Raw genomic sequence first — 20,882 nt, 5'->3', positions numbered from 1 at the left:
TTTCCTCGTGCTCGGATGGAGGGGGTCCTGCGGCCACTACATGCTACAACGCCAGCTGCGGCAGCCTCACCGACGTAATCCGGAGTGCCGACGATCTCGCGGATCTCGGTGCCCTTGCCGATGACTCGGGAGATGCCGAAGTCGCAGAGCAGGATGTCTCCCTGCGGGAACGATGACGTCAGCAGCAGGTTCTGGGGCTGCAACGAGAGGGAGGTGGGTTGGCAAAGAGGAGATGAGCCGAGTCGCTTTCACACGGTTTATTATCAACAAGCGCTGGTCCCAGGAAAAGAAAAGAAAGCGACAACAGAACATAACAAAACAACGAGAAAACCAAAATAAATCAAACAAGCCAGTCTATATGGCGTTATAGCGCTGCTGCTTTGTGTGCGCGGAGCGTACGAAGCACAAATAATGTACCGCACGGCTGGATTAGAATTGGGAGTCAATCCGATGGCAATCAACGTATATAAGTAGTGTGCAGTACCGACAGATGACGGCGCCTATTTCCGTACCACTTTGTTTTTCTTCACCATACATATTCCCTTATGCACATGAGCTATAACGTTGCATTCGCAATAAAGATAAATAAATAAATTATACATATTTATTTACGAGCGCAGACGTCGAACATTCCAAACTAAGCCCAGTCTTGCCATGTCCATTATATCGCTTTCGAAGTTGAGGAAAAGCGGACTTTGCTTTTGAATACCGATTCTGGATTACATTGCACCATGCAATACATACAATTAACACCAGAAGCGCGAAGGCAATGTTTTATTAATGAGAAACCTCCACACACCGCATCCAGATTAGGCTATACATTCAAGTCACGAAACAGTGAAATGAAAAGCGACCGCCCGTGCTTTAGTGCGCCGAGGCGCGAGGAGACGTGGAGTTCTACGGAAACAGCAAAGCTCGCAGCAGTGTATACATACCCGAGGTCACCACCACTTTCACGTGAAACCGGCGCATTCACGCAAAACGCCGGGGCGCAACACGCGACGGCGCTCGCTTTACGACCAGTATCGGATAACCGCGACTACGCCTGGCTGTCACAAATGTACCTTCGCTCGCCCGAGAAAGATCGCAAGAAAAGCTGGCAAAGAACAGACGACGCTTTGGAGGAGCCGACCGTAGGGGACAGCAGTAAATCAATGGGCTTAAGCTGTATACGCGCTCGGGAGGTCCCGACGCAGGAACCGAAGCTGCATGCATGCACACTGCACGGCAGCTTTATAGCGCACACTGGGGCGTCACGCGGTGCACTTACGCGACAACCGGTGGTCGGGGTAGTAAAATAAAACGCTTCGAGTGCCTTCACTGCAGGCGCCGCTTCGGGACACTTGCGTTCCTGCCGGCTCGCTGTGGGTGGGCCGTGTACGCATACAAGACGCGGGCAAAGGTCCGGCGGGCACGAATGCTGTATCTGCCGCGCGAACGAAAGGCACTGGCGCGAGGGATTAAACGGAGACGCCCCTTCTAAATCAGCTAGCAGCGTGGCGGCCCTTGAAGAAATTTCGATATCAGATACTCCTAACGCTTTTTTTTTTTCCCCTAGCAAGGGCATTGCACACTTGCGTGATTGTGTTCCTTACTCACAATCGTGCTCGTTAATAAGCAGACGTAATTTAGTAAATTTCGTAATTTTTCTTCTTGAGTGAGCGTTTCGATATGAGGGCAAAACTACACTCCGCTGAACACATCTGCCAAAGCACCGGTTAACTGTCAAACAATTATACATTTAAATGTGTCTAGCAGTGTTAAATTGTGGGGTTTTACGTGCCAAAACTACGATCTTATTACGAGGCACGTCGTTGTGAGGGACTCCGGACTGATTTGGACTGCCTGGCGTTCTTTAACGTGCACCCAACGCATGTATACATCTTGCGGTGTCAGTTCGGTATAGCTTCTCACGAATGAAATAAGCAAAGCGCAAGTTTCAAAAGTGCCTAATTAGCGAATCGGGGCAGACGCGGTAACGGCGGGCCGCGTTTCGACGCGGTATATAAACACGACAGCTACAGCGGCGTAGACAAGGACCTCCGTGTGCCCGTTCTCGTTCGCCCGAACTGAATAACGGTCTAGCTGACAAATGGGTCCCAATGCTTTTATCGCAAAACTCGTCCTGTTCTTATGCGGATCCCCCGGCCCATGCTTAGGCGACATCGCCATGAATAAATTTCATTATCTCTCTTATGCAGATTCGCGGTATAGATGACAAGCTTGCCTAACTTCTCTGTGCGCTTAGCTTGAGCCATTCGTTCACTATACAGCTCGTTTCGCGAAAAAGAAAGAAGCTCGCTCGCTCGTTAAGTAGGAAACAAAACGGCAGCGAAGTTGAAGACATCACCAACGCCGGTCGACGGCGACGACTCTCACGCGCTCCCGTTACACGAGAACGCGCGCACACCGGCGAGCGAGCACGAGCATGCAAGCTATCAGGCGACCCACACGGGGCGGCGCGTAATTTCTATCGGTCCCTATGCGATACGCACGCGCCGCATGAACTCGCGGGGGAGGCATAGCATAATATAGCGGGCACACTGTGGAGCGACGACCATGGCACCGGCGGCGGCATCGTCGTCGCGGGAGATGCCCGCAGTAAAGTCGGTCATCCGCCGGGTACACACCGCGCGCTCTCACCCACATTCGACGAAAGCGCAAAGCGCGCGGCCCTGCAGCAACAAAACGAAAGGGTTTCTTTTGCGTACTTCTTTGCTTCGCGTAGCAACCGTTGAATTAAACGGGGGCAGGACACCCGCCGGTTGGGCGGGCAAGTGAAATTAACCGCCTCGTTTGTATTCCTAGGCGCAGACGGCGTGCGCGGAGGGGCGGACTGCGACGCCATGCTGTGGCGCGGTCTGGCAGATCGAGGCTGTATAGAAGCAGCAGCAGCAGCAGCAGCAGCGGGATGAGAAGCAGTGCCAGCGCGTCCGCCGAGAGGAGATCGGCAATTACGAACGGCGCAGATGCGACACGACAGCGCGTACAGGAGCGCGCGCACGCCAACACACACACACACCATGAAATGTGGCGCCGGCCAGCCTGGCGGCGCAGGGTTCCTCTCGCCAAGAGGGGGGCCCGCACGACAGCGTCGCTTCGCCGCCGCCACCGACGGCGCCAAGGCGCTCGCGTTTTCAAAATCACGCCCATAAATCAAAACGGGCGCGTGCTGCAACCCAAGTCGCGTCCCGCGGCTCTCACGCTCCCTGCCGTGTGTGCGTGCTCGCGCCGTGCGCTACAGGCCGCAGGCGCAGAATGATAGCGCGTCTTCCGATAGAGTGCGTGTGCCACTTGGTCGGTTACGGCACGGCCGGGCTGCAGGTTCCACTCGGTCAGTATTTTACGAGGATTCATCGGTTATGCACGCCCTGTCGGTATTGAGAGCAGTGCGTGCACCCGCGCGTGCACGGCCGGCCAATTAACGCTGCCGTCCAGTGAGAAATCGGGCTACGGGCTAAGGCTGCAGACTGTGTAGAGCAAGGCCGCCTTGACGTAATCGACCTATAGCTATATATAAACGCGTACGGCCTGCACCCTATACGCAACCACGCAGATAAAAATATTCCGCGACACTGTGCTGCGCACATAAGTTGCGAAGTTAGTATGTGTGCGCAAATGTTTTCGGAAAGCGGAAACTACAAGCACCTCGTCCTTAGGTTTTTGCAGGCCTTAGGCTTTCGGGTTCGGTGTTCCTCGAGAGATTTCGTGGTCACATCTATGCGCACGTGAGTGTGCGCGCTCGTGCGAGCGCGAACAGCAAAATTTTCTGCTTGCGTTTACGCGTCAGCTTATCTCGCTGAAATCCACCGAACTCCCAGATAACGACGCAGTCCCCGAAAAGTGCAGCACACGGCTGGCCGCAGTAAACAGCACCAGCAGCGGTCCGCACCGTAATGACCTCCCTATACAGGTGTCAAGCACCTTGGATCCACAACCTTTTGTCACATAACACACACGCGCGCGCGCTGGAAGGGAGGGCCGCACTCCGAGCCGCAGCAGCAGAAGAGAGCGACGGCGCGTCCTAACGCGCCACAGGAACGGTGTCACGAAAACTGGGGCGACCCGGCAAGGCTTCACCAGCGCAGTCACGTCGCGGGCGCCACGCCGGAGAGCATGTAACGCCACGAGGATCTTGCTGCTCGCTACAGCAGCTGCACCAGCAGCAGCAGCAGCAGCCTACCGCGCGTGAGCGTGACCCCGTGCGTGTGGTGCGGCGCTGGCAGCGGGCGCGATGGTAAGGGCCGGGGGCGGAGGGGGAGAGAATCGCGCGCGTAATCGGGCACCGCGGCTGGCCATCATAATGCTGCTTGCTCTTTGGTGAGAGGCCGCCTCCAGACCGGACCTATACTCTATATACTTTCTCCGCAATACACGCTCGCCGCGCTTTCGCCTATATAGTACAAGAGACAGCGCAAACAACGAGCTTCGAGAGCGGACCCAGCAAAAAAAGGTGTGGAAGATCGCGGGACAAAGGCATCTCTCCTATAAGGATCTCGAATTAAGCCTATCGGAATGCGAGTCTCACAATGAAGTTTACTGCCTCTTTCCCGACATTCATTCGCGCACCATGCACTAGTATATACATTTCCCAGCCCAAGCCCATTTCTTTCTTTCAACTCCTGCTAGAATACTATCAACTAACGTTCGCTTTCTGCGAAATGTTCCACAAATTAGACTAGCTCTGAATTCGGTGCTCGATAAAACATGTGTGAGAACTGAAGTTCTCACAAAAGGTGACAACACAACGCAGTGCCACTATATATATACATACTTTTACATTGAGAATCTAACTCGCAGAAGTAAATCCGCACGAGAAATGCGCTCTTTATATAGGTGAAGCGTATACAAAATCTCGATCTTTTCAATTTCAGACTGCCTATAGCTCATCCTTCGATCCATGCTATTGCATTGCCCTTGCAGATTGTGTCGTTCCGGAGCATGACAGCCGCACCACGGAAGTCACGACCGAGCTCATCCCTCTAACTTTTTCGCAGGTCGTTTTACCATTTGATTACTGCGCATGCCCTATCCAACGAACGAGAGAGAAAACAATACACGCTACCAGCACGCAGTCGATCAGAGTTCGTTTCCGCGTATCGCCGTTATTACAAGTAACGACGGCTCTGCGCTCCAAACCCGTCCGCGGACGCCTGTCGTTCTCTGAATGCAAAAGAAGCGCGGCCGTGACCTGACCTGACCCAACCTAAGCTAACCTAACCTGTCGAGCCAACAGGATGTGCATCTCGGAGCATGATCGTCGGTGCATTCCGGTGCCCGCAGAAATGCCGCCGCGTCCTCCGAGGTCGGGTGCCCAACAATCCCGTGCACATCTGTTGTGATGGAGTGCACGGTCGTGCACCCAGTACGTAACTAATGATGAAATGTATGTAACTATGCTGCGTGGTGCGGAAGGAAACCTGTCGGATCTGCCCGCCAAAGAGCGATTTCAAACCACGAGTAATTTCTCACGTGGCACGGCACGGTATAATTGCTTCAGTTAGACTCGTTGCATAACTTACTGCTGATGCACGACGGCCGTCCCGCGATTCTCGAGTCATTTCCGAGTCTGCCTTTCCAACACTTTCGTTGCTCGCTTACTATAAATTACGACGTCTCTCCGTCCTTAAAAAGCAAGCTGCACAGTCATCTTTTATAGAGCAAGTGTCGTATTCGTCTGTGTTATTTCGTGGCGAGTGGTTGCGTGCGCAGTCACACGACACCCGAGTATTCGGTGCACGAGACGGCACACCGGTGGTGGCGCCTGGACGCTTTCTTGCTTAAACTATCTTCGCAAACGGCCAAACATGCAAGCGATGTTGAATTTGGACGGTAACGATCGATCGCGGCGGGCAGACTTCATCACGTAATTTGTTCGTGCATTCATCTGTTTCTTCGCTAGCGAATGATCGCTGGAAGTTGAGTAACGAGTTGACGTCCTCCATGTTTTTTTTTTTTTTTGTCAGGGGTTTCCCGCGGATGCATATTGTATGCAAATTGCTGCAGATTGACTTGCAGTCAGAGATTTTGTCGAGACAGATTTGACGGGACCACCTCAAAGAACGGTAATGGAGGGCAAGCATTAATATTGGTATTGAAAACGATCAATAGGCTTTGTTAAAAGAAAAAAAAAGAGAAAGAAGGCGAGAGACGCGAAGCACGCAACCCGCGACGTCCGGGCTTCACCCCTCACCTTGATGTCGAGATGGGCAATGTTCCGTTCGTGTAGAAACTGGACTGCTTCGAGGATCTGGCGCATGAGCCGTACCACGTCCTTCTCTGGGAGACACTCCTCGCTGTCCAGCACGTGCTGAAGCTCACCGCCGGCAGCCCTGCGGAAGTGCGCCACAATTAACACGTGCACAGAAGGCGAATTATGAGAAGGGGGGGGGGGGGGGGGGTTGTATTGTCCGAGGAGCCTTCTGTGTCTGCCATTAAAAAAAAAAAAAAAGGAAGTTAACGTCACTGTATGTCACAGCCAGTGTATTCCGATGACGTCACAACTGAAGTGCATCAACTATATATATTATACAGAGAGATGTCCGCACAAGACGCAGCTGCACGTATTCGAGCTTTGCCCAGCGGCCAAGCGGAAACTGAAAGCCATTGCATTCTGACGTGCGCGCTGGCTACGAACAAAGCGGCGCGCAACATAATGCCACAAACAACGGCAGCGCTTAGTAGCATGCGATTACTTTCAATTTAAGAGAAGAAAGAAAGAAAGAAAGAAAAAAAAGAAAGAAAGAAAAAAAGAAAGAAAGAGAAACCCGAACTGCCCGCGCACACTGAGCTCTTTGTAACTCGGCGTTACGTGTACGTGGGAACAATCGCCGCACAAAGGGACGTTTGTTCCCGGCCATATCGTAATACGTCCACGTTTCTGCCATCAAAACGGGGCGATTTCATTCAATCTTGGCGCCCAGTACCACGTATGCAGAGCTCGCTGCATGCGATAGGTATCACCACCGCCGCCGCCGATCTCGCCGCGTTTTTGTGCGTGTAGTCGTTGCTTTTTCACCGTACACTTTCTTCTTGTTGCCTACTCGCACCGGTACATAATGCCGAGCAGTGACATTCAGAAGGGGTTTTCTTTTTTTCCTCCCACCACCCCGAGAGAGACGGAGCGCTCGCGTTCAAGGTGTTCGCGCACGCACGTGTAAGAGCCGCCTGAGCGAGGAGGAATCGAACAAAAACGTCATGAACGGACTAGAATTGCCCTCTGGAGTTGGAGAAAGCGGGCACAGCTTTGGTAGTAGTGGTGTGTGTACGTGTGTGTGTGTGAGGGGGGGGGGGGGGTAGCAAGCGCCTCGACTCCGAGAAAACGCGCACACGCGCAAGTGCTTTTGACGCAACGTGACGGCGGCGGCCCGCGCGTCATTCAAAAGGCTCCCGAGTCCCGACATGTGGGTTAATCGTCTCCACCCCGTGTCTTTTCACGTCTAGCCAAAACGCAGCCAGAACCACAGAAGGGCGGCGCTATACGTGACGAAACACGGGTCGGCCTCTATGCTAGTCGAGTGTGGATATAGAGCGGTAATCTTTATCTAAGCAACGGGATTTTGGTGCGAGTCCGTTTATTACAGAAGGGGGGCGGTGAGAAAGTAAGAGGCGGTAAGAACGGGATTGCACCTTCCAGTCACTTCCGATTCAAAGGAAGCTTATTGTGCTCGTTGCACGAGGGGCGAGAAAGAGCGGGGCGGTAATGTGAGCGACGTGTTTCGTGATGACGTGATAGGAAGTTCCAGGCGCTATAGCTGTCAAAAGACGAAAGAATAACTCCGTGAGGTCAACATCAATGACAAAGATAACTGAATGCGTTTTTATTCTTTCTAAAGTGCTCATATTAAATGCTTCTTTCGTCTCGTTTATTTCTCTAGACACGGAGCTTCCTTGAAATGACCTCCAGATGCATCCCGTTTCCTGCAACGCTATACGGCTAGATCCCTGCAGCCCGAATTTGTCGCCGAGCCAGTGACGCACAAGATATGGCCGTTAAGTGTCCAACGGTTAAAGTAGCCAGCTGGCACGCCGCAGTTTCCGTTGACCGTCAGCGCCGTCTTCTGACGTAAGTAAACAGCTACTACTAGTTATCCCGGCCGGCTTTCTCTAACAGAGAAACGGCGCAGTCACTAATGCGGACGATTGTTACCCGCTTGTATATACATTGCAACGGTATATACGCTCGAAGCCGTCGCATGCACAGTTAGCTTGCTTCTCGATTGCACCAGGGGGGTAAAAAAACAACCGATTGTTTTACTGATGACGTCGAGCACGGCGGAGGCAACGACGTGACTTGTACCAGAAGCAGCAACGACAACCTTGTATTGCGGACGCGCGCCATACCTCATGACAGAATGCAAGGCACACGCAAGCCAGTAAGATTTAACCTCCGCGCAGAGAGCGCGGATGCAACGTGCAGCCTAACATATGCGCAACTGCGAAGACGTAAACGAAGGCCTCCGGCGAAACTTCCTGCGGAAATCAATCTTCTTCGAAAGCAAGCAAGCAAGCAAGCAAGCAAGCAAGCAAGCAAGCAAGCAAGCAAGCAAGAAAGAAAGAAAGAAAGAAAGAAAGAAAGAGAGAAAGAAAGAAAGGTAGAGAACAAGAAAGAAAGGTAGAGAACAAGAAAGAAACGCGAGACGGAAGGTCGTCCCAGTCAGGGCGATACCAGAACACGTGTGCTTCGTCCGGTGGACGGCGACACTTACTTCTCCCGTGTCGAATGAAACACGGGCGGCCGCGGCTGCTCCGTCCCTCATGCAAAACGTTCTGTTCCCGACGCCTGTCTTCTCGCACTCGCTTGTTGCCTCCGTCGAATCCAGCAAAAACAAAAACTTCCAAAAGAACAGAGGGAACAGGAGACAGAATAAAGGACAGAGCGGGAGCCCTGAGCGTTCGTTCGCGCAGACACGAATCTTGCTTCCGCCCGAAACCGTTCGTTCGCTTCTTTCTTGCGCAAGCGCGCACTGGCGAGAGGCAACAGACATACATGCATACGTGGTATATGCGCGCTGCAAGGGTTGTGTGCGCAGGTGCCGGAGAAGGTGCGCGCGCTCGAGGATGTCAGCCGAGGTTAATCGCCCGGACGTACGGGGCGGACAGGAGGCGGCAAGGACGACCCGAGGCGCACCTTCGCACGGGCACTCGTTCTGTCTTTCGTGTGCTCGAGCATAGGCGCGTGTATCCTCCGTATAGGAAAAGAGCACGGTTCACAAAGACGAAAGCCGTACCGGACAGGTGAGGGCATAGAGCATAACGGGCCCGGTATGACGGGTACAGTTCAACGTTTCCGCGGTCAGCGCCAGCTTCCGTGCGTGCACGCGTACAGTGTATACGTTATACACCAAGGACTGGCCGCTGCCCGACCACCGAAACGCACCCAGGAACTCGACGGGCCGTTACAACTAAGGGACGAGGTACACGACGATAGTAGATACCTCCGAAAAGGCAAAAGCTCACCATAACTTATGCTTTCTTCTAGAAGAGGGGAGATATTTGTAAATAGAAAAAGTGTGTGGCACATAGACACGTGTTAAATTTCAAGTGGAACGCAAATTAATTGCTTTCTCTTAGTACTAGTAGTACTACTAGTACTAGTAGTAGTAGTAGTAGTAGTAGTAGTACTAGTAGTAGTACTAGTAGTAGTACTAGTACTAGTAGTACTAGTAGTACTAGTACTAGTAGTACTAGTAGTACTAGTACTAGTAGTACTAGTACTAGTAGTAGTAGTAGTAGTAGTAGTAGTACTAGTCCTGTATTTGTCCGACGTAAGCCTCTAAACAGCATAATGTATATAGATATTTGACTGGGTCTGTTGTATTAGGCAGGAAGGGGGGGGGGGGTGACTAACGTTGAACAGCTATAACAAGTATACATGGCAGGACCGACAGGTCGTGTCTACAGTATAAGGGGCTGAGGTTACCTCAAGCCACGTCTGTGCGGCTTTTACTCATCATCCACCTCCATTTACCACTCCTCTGGTGGTGTGTGTGTTGTGTGGTGTGTGTGTAGTAGTAGTGTGTTGTGTGGTGTTGTGTGTGTTAATGAAAATCAATAAATGAACCAATAAATCAATCAAATTATTCAGCTCAGCAAACAATATAGAGACGCTCTTAACACAGGAAACAGTCAGAGGTTAGCACACAAAGGTTAGCAAATGTATATGCATTATGCTAATTGTTAAGACAGCCCTTTTAAGAGTGAAGGGTAGACTCACAGCTCGAGGATGAGGATGAGCTCGGAGGGCGTCTCGAAGACCTCCCTGACGTCAACGACGCGCGAGCAGGGCTCGGCCATCTTGAGCACGAGCGCTTCGTGCACGATCTCGTGGCGCACGTCCGAGGCACGCCGGCGCTTGCGGATGTACTTGGCCGCGAAGTCCCGGCCGGACTCGCGGTGCACGCAGCGACGCACCGTCGCGAACTTGCCCCTGCACACAAAAGCGAGAGACATTAACACAATTATGTCACACTTTCCGCGTGTTGTATGTTCACACGTGTAAAGCGCTTTGGGCAGGCATCTCGCGAGCAAGTAACTGATCACAATATAACCAGTGTTGAAGCTCGGATTATATAGTATAGTACTTGTTTAAAAGTTCAAGCGACAGGACGAATGTGCGTACACGTATACTGACAGAGTAGACACACAAAGTGGTCGCGATCGTTTCAATTGTTGCTCAAACGCTCATGCACGTCTTGTGCAATCATAACACACTGTGTTCGAGATGAGATCGTGCAGAGAATTTGCTGCTCATTTCGTTGATTTAATGAGTGAGTTTGTCATCCACTATGTCCCCTGTACACGTCGATTTCATTTTGTGTTCATGGATGAACGTAATGTTCATCCATGTCCGTGAAGAACATGGATGTTCTTCATTGAATATCCTTATGTTATGTAGTTAGCGTCAGCTCAAGTTTGACAGATGTGCCTTGAACACTGCTCCTCCATATCCCGGCGCGGTCGTTACGAAAGACCACTTCAGTGTGTATGCAGCAACGAAATACAAGGACCAGGGGCCCAGATTATTACACGAGGCCATTCCATGCCAGCAAATCTCGTACAATTTCGCGTAAGCAAATTAAAGCTGCAGTTAGTGCTCAAGAAGTGGGTCGCAGATTGCTTGGCGCTCGCGAACCGCACGGCACGTTCCAGGTGCGCTCGGCTTATCTCGTGCCAGCGTATACTATATCGCAAGACTACTGGCTATAGCGTCAGGTTGCGCCGCAGTAACGCAGATTGCAATCGGCTCGGCTATTAACCGAAACGAGAGATAATGACTCTTTCCTCGGGCGTCTCTGTGGGTATACACTCTTTTACCGCGACCAACCACACGCATTTAACCGCACACTAAAGCCCGAAGCTATACACGTTAACTGTATAAAAAAAAAAAGGACAAGATGAGAGGAAAGCAATATAAAACGCAGTTCGCCTGCGCGCGCCACCTGTACAGCCTTGCGAACGGCGCGCGCTGTGTATGCATCCGGTGGCGCGGCTTCAACAGGACGACGCGCGTGCCTGAGATTCCGGCGCGGGGCGTTGCGTGGCTCAGAGGCGAGGACAGCGATTGTCGCGATACTCCGCATGCCGAGTCGCACGCGTCGCGGGTGAACGCAGCGCACAAAGAAAATAAGTAAAGACCAGCGGAAGACTGCGGGCCAGCCCTGTAGGCATTGCACGCATCAACGTTTCTTCAGCGATACCACGCTTAAGCTATCATACGGCAGCGACTAGGGAAATAACGGTGCGACGACATGTAATAGAAGGCTCAGTCATCAAAAAAGGACAAAGGTGCAGCGCCTTCCCTGTTCTTTCCTTTCTTACGTAAGGGAAGTTAACACTGTAACAGCAGTGTTAACGCACAAGCAAAGTTGCTTGCGCAGAAGTAATGTGTACATAGCGAAAAGTGTCGGTACACTGCGAGGAATTTTGCGGAGCCGATGGACTGCTCGATGAGATCAGTTTCGTCCCCACAGTCGCTCGATGAGACGTTGTACACAAGCGAGGTCACACTGTCCATTTCCGAGCGCAACGCGGCAGCGCAATCGGCCGTGTCCGCCCATTCCTCCTCTCGGAGACAGTGGCCGCCAGCAGGCGAACTATGGACAACTCTTGCATTCCCGTCGCCACGATCATATGGAATTCTTCGAAGCCCGCAGACAAAAAAGAAAAAATAATAATAATAAGCAGCTGTAGCGGCGAAGTCGGGACACAGGAGACCGACAGAAGCCTTCGCCGTTACGCACGACCCGTAGCGATCGAGCGCGAGGAGAAGGAATGGCAAGGGCGCGATAACGTCAGGCCGGCCTCGCGGAGGTAAGACGCGCAAGTCGGCTATACGCCGGCAACAAGGCGTCGCCGCCGCCCCGTTAGAACATAGCTCGACGAGCATGTGCTCGCGCATTCGATCCCCGTCCGCTGATCGATCGAGGAGAACACAAAAGCGAACGGTTGCGTCACCAGCCAAGCCAGAGACAAGAGGCGGCGGGCGTCCATCATTACGGCGATCAGGAAACGGCACGATCGGCCTGCAAAGCGCGAGGTTCTCCATACGGAGAAGGAGACAGCTAGGCCCGCACCGGTCTAGATGCGACCGTCGCAATGGGCCTTCCAGTAGCAGCTGCGGCGGTATCTGGACGTGGGCGGAGGCCACCGCGAGAGACGCAGGTGACCGCAGCAGGTATACCGTCGGCGCAAATTAAACGAGGACGAGTGCACGCGCGCGACAGCGTAGCGCTGGCTTGCGCGAGGAGGACGCGCACGTCCCGCCGCGATCTGACACTTCCGGACCTGCCACTGTGGGAGGCGACGGGGTACGACGACGCGACGAGGAGGGTCGACCGAGGACGGAAGGAAAAAGTGGCGTCAATCACGCGTAACCGCCTCCCTCTCGAGCGCCCTTTTGTTTTCGCGCGTGCTGCGCGCAGCCTTGTCTATGAAGCGTGTGCCTGCGCCTCAGTGTGCGCCCCCCCCCCCCCCCCCCTTCATTTTCGCCGAGGAGGAAACCACAGATATATGCGCTCCGCATTCCTATACGTCTCGTTGGCATGCGCCACTTCCTGCGATCCTGCGACATGTATGCTCGTGCAGTGTTCCTAAGCTGCTGACGCCGCGCCGACTCAACGAAACATAACCGACACGTGTTCAGCTAAGCTCGAAATGCTTGTTCTTGTTCTGAGCAGAGAGCTTGCCGCAACCGCGGGTGACAACTGCGAACATCCCAAGCGAACAGGACCAACGAGGCAGCGCTCGCCATCGCTTGGCGCAACACGAGCGCGCGTGACAGGAGCGAAAGGTTTCACACGCGAACGAATGCGATCGAACGACGGGGTCGACAGGGTATTGTGCCGCGAAATGACGTGAGGCCTCGCCACGAACCTTCGACAACCGACAGCGCGGTCGGAGCTACATACATGCAGATTTCGTGCTACGAACCGTCGGCGCAAAACGCGACGACGCGCAACCAACGGCGGCGTGTCTGTATGTGTGTGTGCTCGCCGTGACGCAAGGCATAAACCCAAGGGGCAACACGCAACCCATGCGAGCGCGGCTAACGCAGCCATGACACACGGGAGCTCGCGCTGCTGTCGGTGCTGCCGTTGCGGCACGTTTCACGCCGATCGTCTTTCGTGCGAAACGGCGACGGCGTCAAGCAAGGCGTGCAAGCAATGGCAAGAGCACGCGGCTCAACGGCAATGCATGCGAAACGTGCACCGTCATGCAACTCCTTGGGGTCCACGCGATATATCATAATGCTTATACGCTTTGCAAGTGCGGCCTGCACTGAAGCTCGCCGCCTCCATGCAGGCTGTCCATAAGTGTACGCAAGCGTGTATTCGCACCGGTGGTCGAGGTAATTAGACAAGCGCGTTCAATAAGCTGCCTCGACGCAGACCACTCCTACCTCAACGCAACACAACTGAAACGGTACTACTTCGAGTAACAAGCGTTTAAAGGGGCTTGCAGTATGCCACGCATGACTGACGCCGATATAGCAACGTATCGCCGAAGTCAGATAAAAATATGAAAAAAGTTTATTCAAATTCCAGATAGAAATTGACCTTTCTGAAAACACCTTGTGTGCGCACTCTTTATTGTAAGCAGAGCATGCTCCCTTCTCCAGCATTCCCATAGCAGCTCACGCGGGATTGCGTTCCCCACAACTATACACTTCTGAGCTCTTGGAGACCGCAGCAGACGGCCTCGGAATAATTTTGATCTCCTAGAGTTATTTAACGTGCGTCCAAACCTAACCAAATGAGCGCTTTTGCATTCTTCCTTATCGGAATGTCGGCGCCGTGCCCAGGTGCCGAGCTCGCGACCTCAAGCTCAGCAGCGGAGCGCCATAACCGACAAGTCACTATGGCGGGCTCCAAACTGTCGAGACATCCCGCAGAGCAGGAACAAAGCGCTTACATCGTATACGGTAATCAGCGAAAGCCAGAATAAACGACGGTAAAATTTTCACGCATAAGCAACAGAGCCGTTTCACTTCCGGGACTGTTTGTACCGCACGCGGTTCGTGAAAATAGTATAGTGCTACTGCGAAAGGACGTGTAAAGCACATGCACTTTTCTCAACGTCGGAATGCAAAGAAACCTCTCGTGTCCGAATGCAGTGTATGGAAAATTCTCATCAGATTAACATACAGGGCACCGCGCAGAGGCCACGCTCACCCCGCAGCTAGTCGAGCACTTGAAAGCTCATGCAGATGCAAAGAACGTGAGGGGCATTCGGACGGCGATTCGCTGCGTGCCGACCTCTGCGAGAATGTGTCCCATGCATGCTGCTCTCTGCTCCTTCTTTTGTGCTTGAAAAAGCACAGCACGCGCGTCAGGGTCGGCTTGATTCGGGGAAGTTGCAACAGCGCTTTTCCTGCGGAGATGCCTCCCCCTCCACTCTCTGTTAGCGACATTCCTGCACGAGTGAGTTTTTGTTTACTGGCACATACAGACGGTATGACACGCGAGTTTATGCGCCGTTACCGCGGACTGCGCTCCTGAACGCGTGGTCTCCCCTTCACTGAACTTATACACGCTTCACGTGGTCCGACCAAGGAGGTTGGGTCCGACACGGCTCTGAACCGGAACAAAGGGATAAGCAAGGAAAGTGAGCGGGAAATAAATAGGAAAGAAGAAGCCGACTGCACTCGCCCGACAATAATACTGCTGTACTACATGCGCCGCAAATCTTGGTTCGCGGTTAGCCATATATACTCACGCTAATTTTCCTAAAGCCCCTTGAAGTTTGCACATAGCCGAAAAAAAAAAAAAAAAAAAAAAACAGAAAGGGAATCAGCTATGACACTTCGGCGAACGCTCACGTCGTCTGCATTCCTATAACTGTTCCAACGCCGTTTTTCGTTCGTTCGTTCGCAAAACAACGGCTATTGACCCTTTTCGCGGAGCAGTTTGCTCTACAAGAACGAGATGGCGCTTTCGGCCGCGCGCCATACGTTGCCTCAGCGAATGCGCACGAATACGAAACCATTACTGCTTCTACCCTGCTACTGTGCGATCAGCTGTCGAAAATGCAACTGGGTGTGCGCTAATGCACTGTGCCCAATTCATACTGCAAAATGTGTAATGATAAAGGGAAGACGTGTGCGGTAATTCGCTGCAAGAATAGTGATTCACATATTAATGAATGGGATCAACCTGTGTCGCCGCTGCTACATAAGGACTGCCTGTGTTGATGCTCTTCGCGATGCACGGCTTTCCTCAAGAATAAAAAAATATAATTCATCCATCTGCGCTGTATAGCTAACCTCCAAAGAAAGGACTTCAACTCCGGAACGTCGGCACTTGGGAGTGAGTACCGCTAGTTACAAAATGAAGTAGTGCCACTTACTGGCATAGTAAGTTTCCCGCACGCTATCTACACACATCCACCCTTACTCGCACGAAAACTTATGCCCACCCTATCGCCAACGTGTGAGTGAATAGGCGCACACTTGAATCAATGTGCCGAAGCATGAGTGACGGCGACTACACCGACAAGACACGAATGTTGGAAGCTGAATGTTTCGTGACGGTCCACAGAGCAAGCGAGGCACTAGCGATAATATGTCTTTGCTACGAGCTACCGCAAAGTCCCGAACATTTAAATTCCAAGCTTTGTGCACAACAGGAACAAATTTATCGCAGCAGAGCACACCCGCGAGTGATTACGCTGAAAATAAACATTCAGATAGTGGCCGCACCGAGGAACTTTACTGAGTCAGAAATATGACAAGCCGCTGGTTCAAAATGTTTGCCAAATAAAGAACGCAGAGCACACTGATCCCAATCTAATTCATAAGCGGAAAGTTTGGACAGCTTGGAATACATTTCTAGCCCCGCCTTTAGTACAAGCACCGTACCAGTTTCGAGATATTAATTCCCGAACTTTGCGGAGAAATGCATTGGCGTTCCAGTTAGGTTCTTAACAAAACGTCGCTTTATCCATTGAAGCACAAAATCAACTGGAACGCCAATGTATTTCTCCGCAAAGTTCGGGAATTAATACGCTGCTCACGCCGTTTGGACAAGGCGTAATAAGCTCTGAAAGCACTTACATGTCTTCTGAAGCTGTGGCCAAAATTTATTGTCGTGCACGCAGTCACCGTCTACGATACGCGTCGAAACAGCGGTTTGCTGCGCCGCGCCGGCGTCACGTGCTTGCATTATAAACGCGGAGGCAACGGAGGCGGCTGAGGCAAGCAATGGACGCGTCACCACGTGATCAAACATGGCAGCGCCCACGGGAGCGCCGCGAAAAGGGTCAATAATCACCAGAACTGCCGCGTAAGCCTTCCGTATAGTGAAGGCCGCTTGCGTCACTGCGTGGTGTCAACGAAGGAAGCAATATGAAGGTGGCGGGTGATGAGCGATGAGGGCGTGGTCACCGCGAACGTTCCAGGAAGTTTGTAATGACGTCGAGCAAGGGTACATTTTATAGGTATGCCTGTTGCGGAGCATGCGTTTTAGCGCAACTGCATGGCGATGCGAGACAGCTAATGCAGCAAGGTACAAATGGTAGCAGCGTGCCATAAGTGCACCCCGCACGCGCACAATTGAATGATTATCGCTGAGCAATGACGTCCCACGACGTTCAAGAACTCAATTTGTTTTTGTTTGTTTCTTTTCTTATTTCGCACGCAGGCAGGTAAGAGAACACGTGCAGCACCTGACTTCCGCAAAAGAGCACACGGAACCCTTAGATAAAGATCTCGCGTCGCTGCATAGTTGCTTTATCCAACATAAGAGTCGCGCAAACACGAGTCGTAAGCCGAGAACGAATTATTCAAGCGGCCAAGGTCCACAAGGAAAACCGTGGGTTTCTTTGCGATCCCTTTTCCGTGGATTCCAGGCGGAGAAAGAGAGAGAGAGAAGTTATAAAGTGCCGTACATGAACTGATACGACCCGTTCGGCACCTAAAACAGGTCGAGACTGGCAAGCTGCGGAGTTGTCCTTTTTCTCGAGAAAAAGAGAGACAGAAAGAAGGAACAGCGCAACCGATAACATAGCACGTGCTAAAAACACGAATCGGAATCTGCTCGTGGTATGCCGATGCACGCGGCGGAGAGTACATCAAGAAGTCAACAGTACACGGGCAGCAACGGAATCTTTCTGGATCGCCGGTCACGCCAGGTTGGTAGGAAGAGAATGTGGATTGGGGGGGGTGAGGGGAAGGGGGTGAGGTAAAAAGAAAAGCAAGAAGCGAGAACCAGAAGGTGCACTCCGGCGGCAACCCAAACCGCGCCATCATCCAGACAGCCGCCGCATCCTACAGTGACGGCGGGGAAAAAGAAGCAAGAGGGAAGAGGAGGAGGAGGACAGCAATGCCGAGCAGCCAACCATTACATCGGACTGCAAGACGAGAGCAGCGCGGAGGAAATAAAAGAAAAAGTCGACTGGCGGCGGCGGGCTTGCGAGGGCGAGGCATTCGTCCTTGCCAAGGTCGTTTCTCAGCTTGGGCGCGCAGCCGCGCGCTACGGCGGCGCCCGCTGCCGCCTCTCGGGCGCCCCCCCCCCTAACATCGCTGGGCAGCACCGCACTTTGCGGCCTGTTACGGGCAGGACTGGATGGAGGCCGCGCACGAAAAGAAGGAAATAAAAGCGAGCCGGTATAATACAGAAACCGGTATAAAATAACCCGCACTCTTCTCCCCCCCCTCCTCTTTCGATAATTCCGTGCAGCACTTCGGACGCCCACTTGGCGAAAAAAAAGTCCATGCTGTACTGACGGAAGATTGTATGACCATACCCGAAAGACCATATTCAAGATCGGCGCAGCCACGAAATACTAGCATATAGGCGTATATAGCGAAAGGTCAGCGCTGATGCGAGCGCGCTGTTTTAGTTGACAAGGTCAATTTGTAGTCGACCACAGCCTCACAAGATGCCACCACCAGCACTGCTTCGTCTCGATACGTATTCCGGTTGTTACGGTATGCTCGTCTGCCCATTCATAAAGAATATCGTTGCCGCGACGTCTAAAGGCGAACTAAAGACAGGAGAGAACAAAAATGTTCCGAATGCGCCGCCTCGGGTGCTACCGAATACTTTACTGAAAGTCATGCACTAGCAAATACTTCCCGAAACAACTTCGGGCCGACGCTGACGCCATGGCACTGAACACGCGTTACTGGGCTAGCTCGCCCGTGTTTTAATGCTTAAGAATAGCGCAAAAAGATATAGACACAAGATATAGTCCTGTACTTCTCGCGCACGTCTTTATATTGAGCCGCGGCTGATCACGTCACCGACAGCAAAGTCCGTCTCGAGGCCAGGCCAAACGACACACTCGCGTTCGTACTCAAGTACGTACGCAACAATAAAGGAGGATATAGAAACAAAAAGTTACGGCGGGAGAGGTACAGTCATTACAAGTTAGAGAAAGTATTAAGCGGAACCCACACAGCCCGTTACTTTACGAAAAACACGGTATGTAGCAGGGCGCTCCGGCCACGTGTTACCACGTGCTAAATTACACAGCGCCACGCAGCGGTGCCGAAGGGTTGTGCGTGCCATTGTTGACGGCGTTCGGTGTATACGCGAGAGCTTTGTTTACCCGGCCCCTGTGAATGACTAATGACCACTGCAAGGACTGCCGACGTGAAAGCGCCGGGGGCGTCGGAGGGCAATTTGTTACGCGCAGTGGCGCCAGCGCTCGTCTCGCACACGTGGGATACGAAAACCAGCCGCTCCGCCAAATACCTTCTTACGCTGCCTTTTATTTTATGAATCACGGAGAAAGGGTTTCACGCCGACGAACAGAGACGGGAGTTTCCCACCGAGACAAGAAGATGAAAAGCGTACGGCTGGCTGCATACGGAGCGGCGTGATACGTCGATGAGGCTGGGAAAGCATCGACCTTTCTGCGTGAGCTCAAACCGCGAGCGAATAAATTTTATTGTTTCGCTCAGCAAAGGATGGTAATAAGCGCTGTTTTAGGAACTGACTACATTTCTTCTTTTGTTGAGTTCTCTCACGCCTCATTGTCATAATCTCACCGCCACTGTTCGCAGGACAATGTGACGACGAAGACACGTTAGCAAACGTGGCATTGTGAGCGCATCGAGCGGGGGACGTCCAGTAGCTTCTGTAACTATTGTAAGTAGCCATTTGTCCTCTACTTCTCTTCGCTACTCTCAAACGTTCACAGCAACGTTCACTAGCATTTTAACCTCGGAGAGATCCCACAGTGCCGGTGGCTTCTGGATAGCCCTCCGCGCATCAAGCACCGCGACATTACAGTGAACAGATATTACCGTTTACTATAAATGCTTCAACGAACTGAACAAGGCTTTTTTGACGATGATGTAAAACCAATTGCTGTATTAACAGCAATCACATAAGTCGCGCGACTGTTGCAAGAAATACATTTACCGCCTCACGGTGAACTCAAAACTCGGGTTCGGTTCTTTCTCTTCGCACTCCGCTCTTTTTGTTTCCGTGAGTACGCGATGGAAGCTCAGCTATACTTACTCCTTTGTCCTCTTCAGGACAAAGAGGAAAGCGAAGCAGACAATTATTTCGTCTACATAGCTGCAGCGCGCTAAGCGGTAGGCTATACCTGCGAGCGAGAAAGCATACGCTATTTTAGACGCGCTCCCAAAGAGCATGGTTACACGCGCTAGCTTTGGTTGCAGAAACGCTCCTGCGTGAAAAGCTCCCCGCGTATGTAGCTCCCCGCGAGATTGCTTTCGCAATTTCAGAATTCTATATACAGTGACTACCAGAACCAAGGGAACGCTTAAGATAGCATTATAGTTCAGAACAATAGCATTCAACGACAGCATTGCATGGAGATACGGACGGTGCAAGAGTATATATAAGATCTGCTTTTGGGGACGCCTAATGAAGAACGAAAGATAACGATGGAGGAACAGAAAAGCCGTTGCGGAGCGTCGCGCAGATATCAACCCTTGGGGATGGGGGTCAACAAGGTAGAGCCGAGACACGACGTTTGGCGCTTAAGCACATCGCAAGCACACACCGCTCATTTCTGCGCACTCGAGCTAAGTTTCCTCGTCTGTTCGTAACGTGTTCCCCCCCTCATCTTTCTTTGTTCCAGAGATAGCAACGGTGCGCAACTCGCGCGGGTTGATTACACCCGAACAAAGGCGCGCTGCAAGTAACGCGGGAACGTCCTTGCACTGCTGAAAAACACATGAGCGCGCGGAAGAAGAAGATAGAAAATTGGCGTGGTGTGTGTCTTTGTTGTGTGCACGCGGTAGGGGGGAGAGGGGTTATAAGCCGGGCACTCGCCGAACCTAAAAGCAAGGAGAAAGGAAGAAGAAAGTGAGAGGGGAGGAGTGTGCCTCCCGCTCAAGTGGCGTGAGCTTTGAAAGTAAATAGCGTTCCGTCCCAGAAGTATAGTCTGGTGTTTTTCCTCGGTCT

The 20,882-nt window shown here is 52.3% G+C and overlaps 1 protein-coding gene across 4 annotated transcripts in view; it reads right to left on the bottom strand.

Moving 5' to 3' along the window:
* LOC119441942 (serine/threonine-protein kinase 17A) overlaps positions 1-20,882 on the bottom strand; it is a 211,240-nt gene that overhangs the window by 14,212 nt on the left and 176,146 nt on the right. For all 4 annotated transcript variants that reach the window (XM_037706619.2, XM_049661760.1, XM_049661759.1 and 1 more), the window contains 3 exons: positions 10,217-10,429; positions 6,194-6,332; positions 71-197 (listed from right to left, as the gene is read on the bottom strand). In XM_037706619.2, the coding sequence (XP_037562547.1) occupies positions 71-197; positions 6,194-6,332; positions 10,217-10,429 (479 nt within the window). The remainder of the gene's footprint in view (positions 1-70; positions 198-6,193; positions 6,333-10,216; positions 10,430-20,882) is intronic.

Source organism: Dermacentor silvarum, chromosome 2, assembly GCF_013339745.2.
Source record: "Dermacentor silvarum isolate Dsil-2018 chromosome 2, BIME_Dsil_1.4, whole genome shotgun sequence".
Lineage (NCBI taxonomy): Eukaryota > Metazoa > Arthropoda > Arachnida > Ixodida > Ixodidae > Dermacentor > Dermacentor silvarum.
Note: the sequence above shows the minus strand (reverse complement) of the source record. Positions and strands in the feature narration are given on the sequence as shown.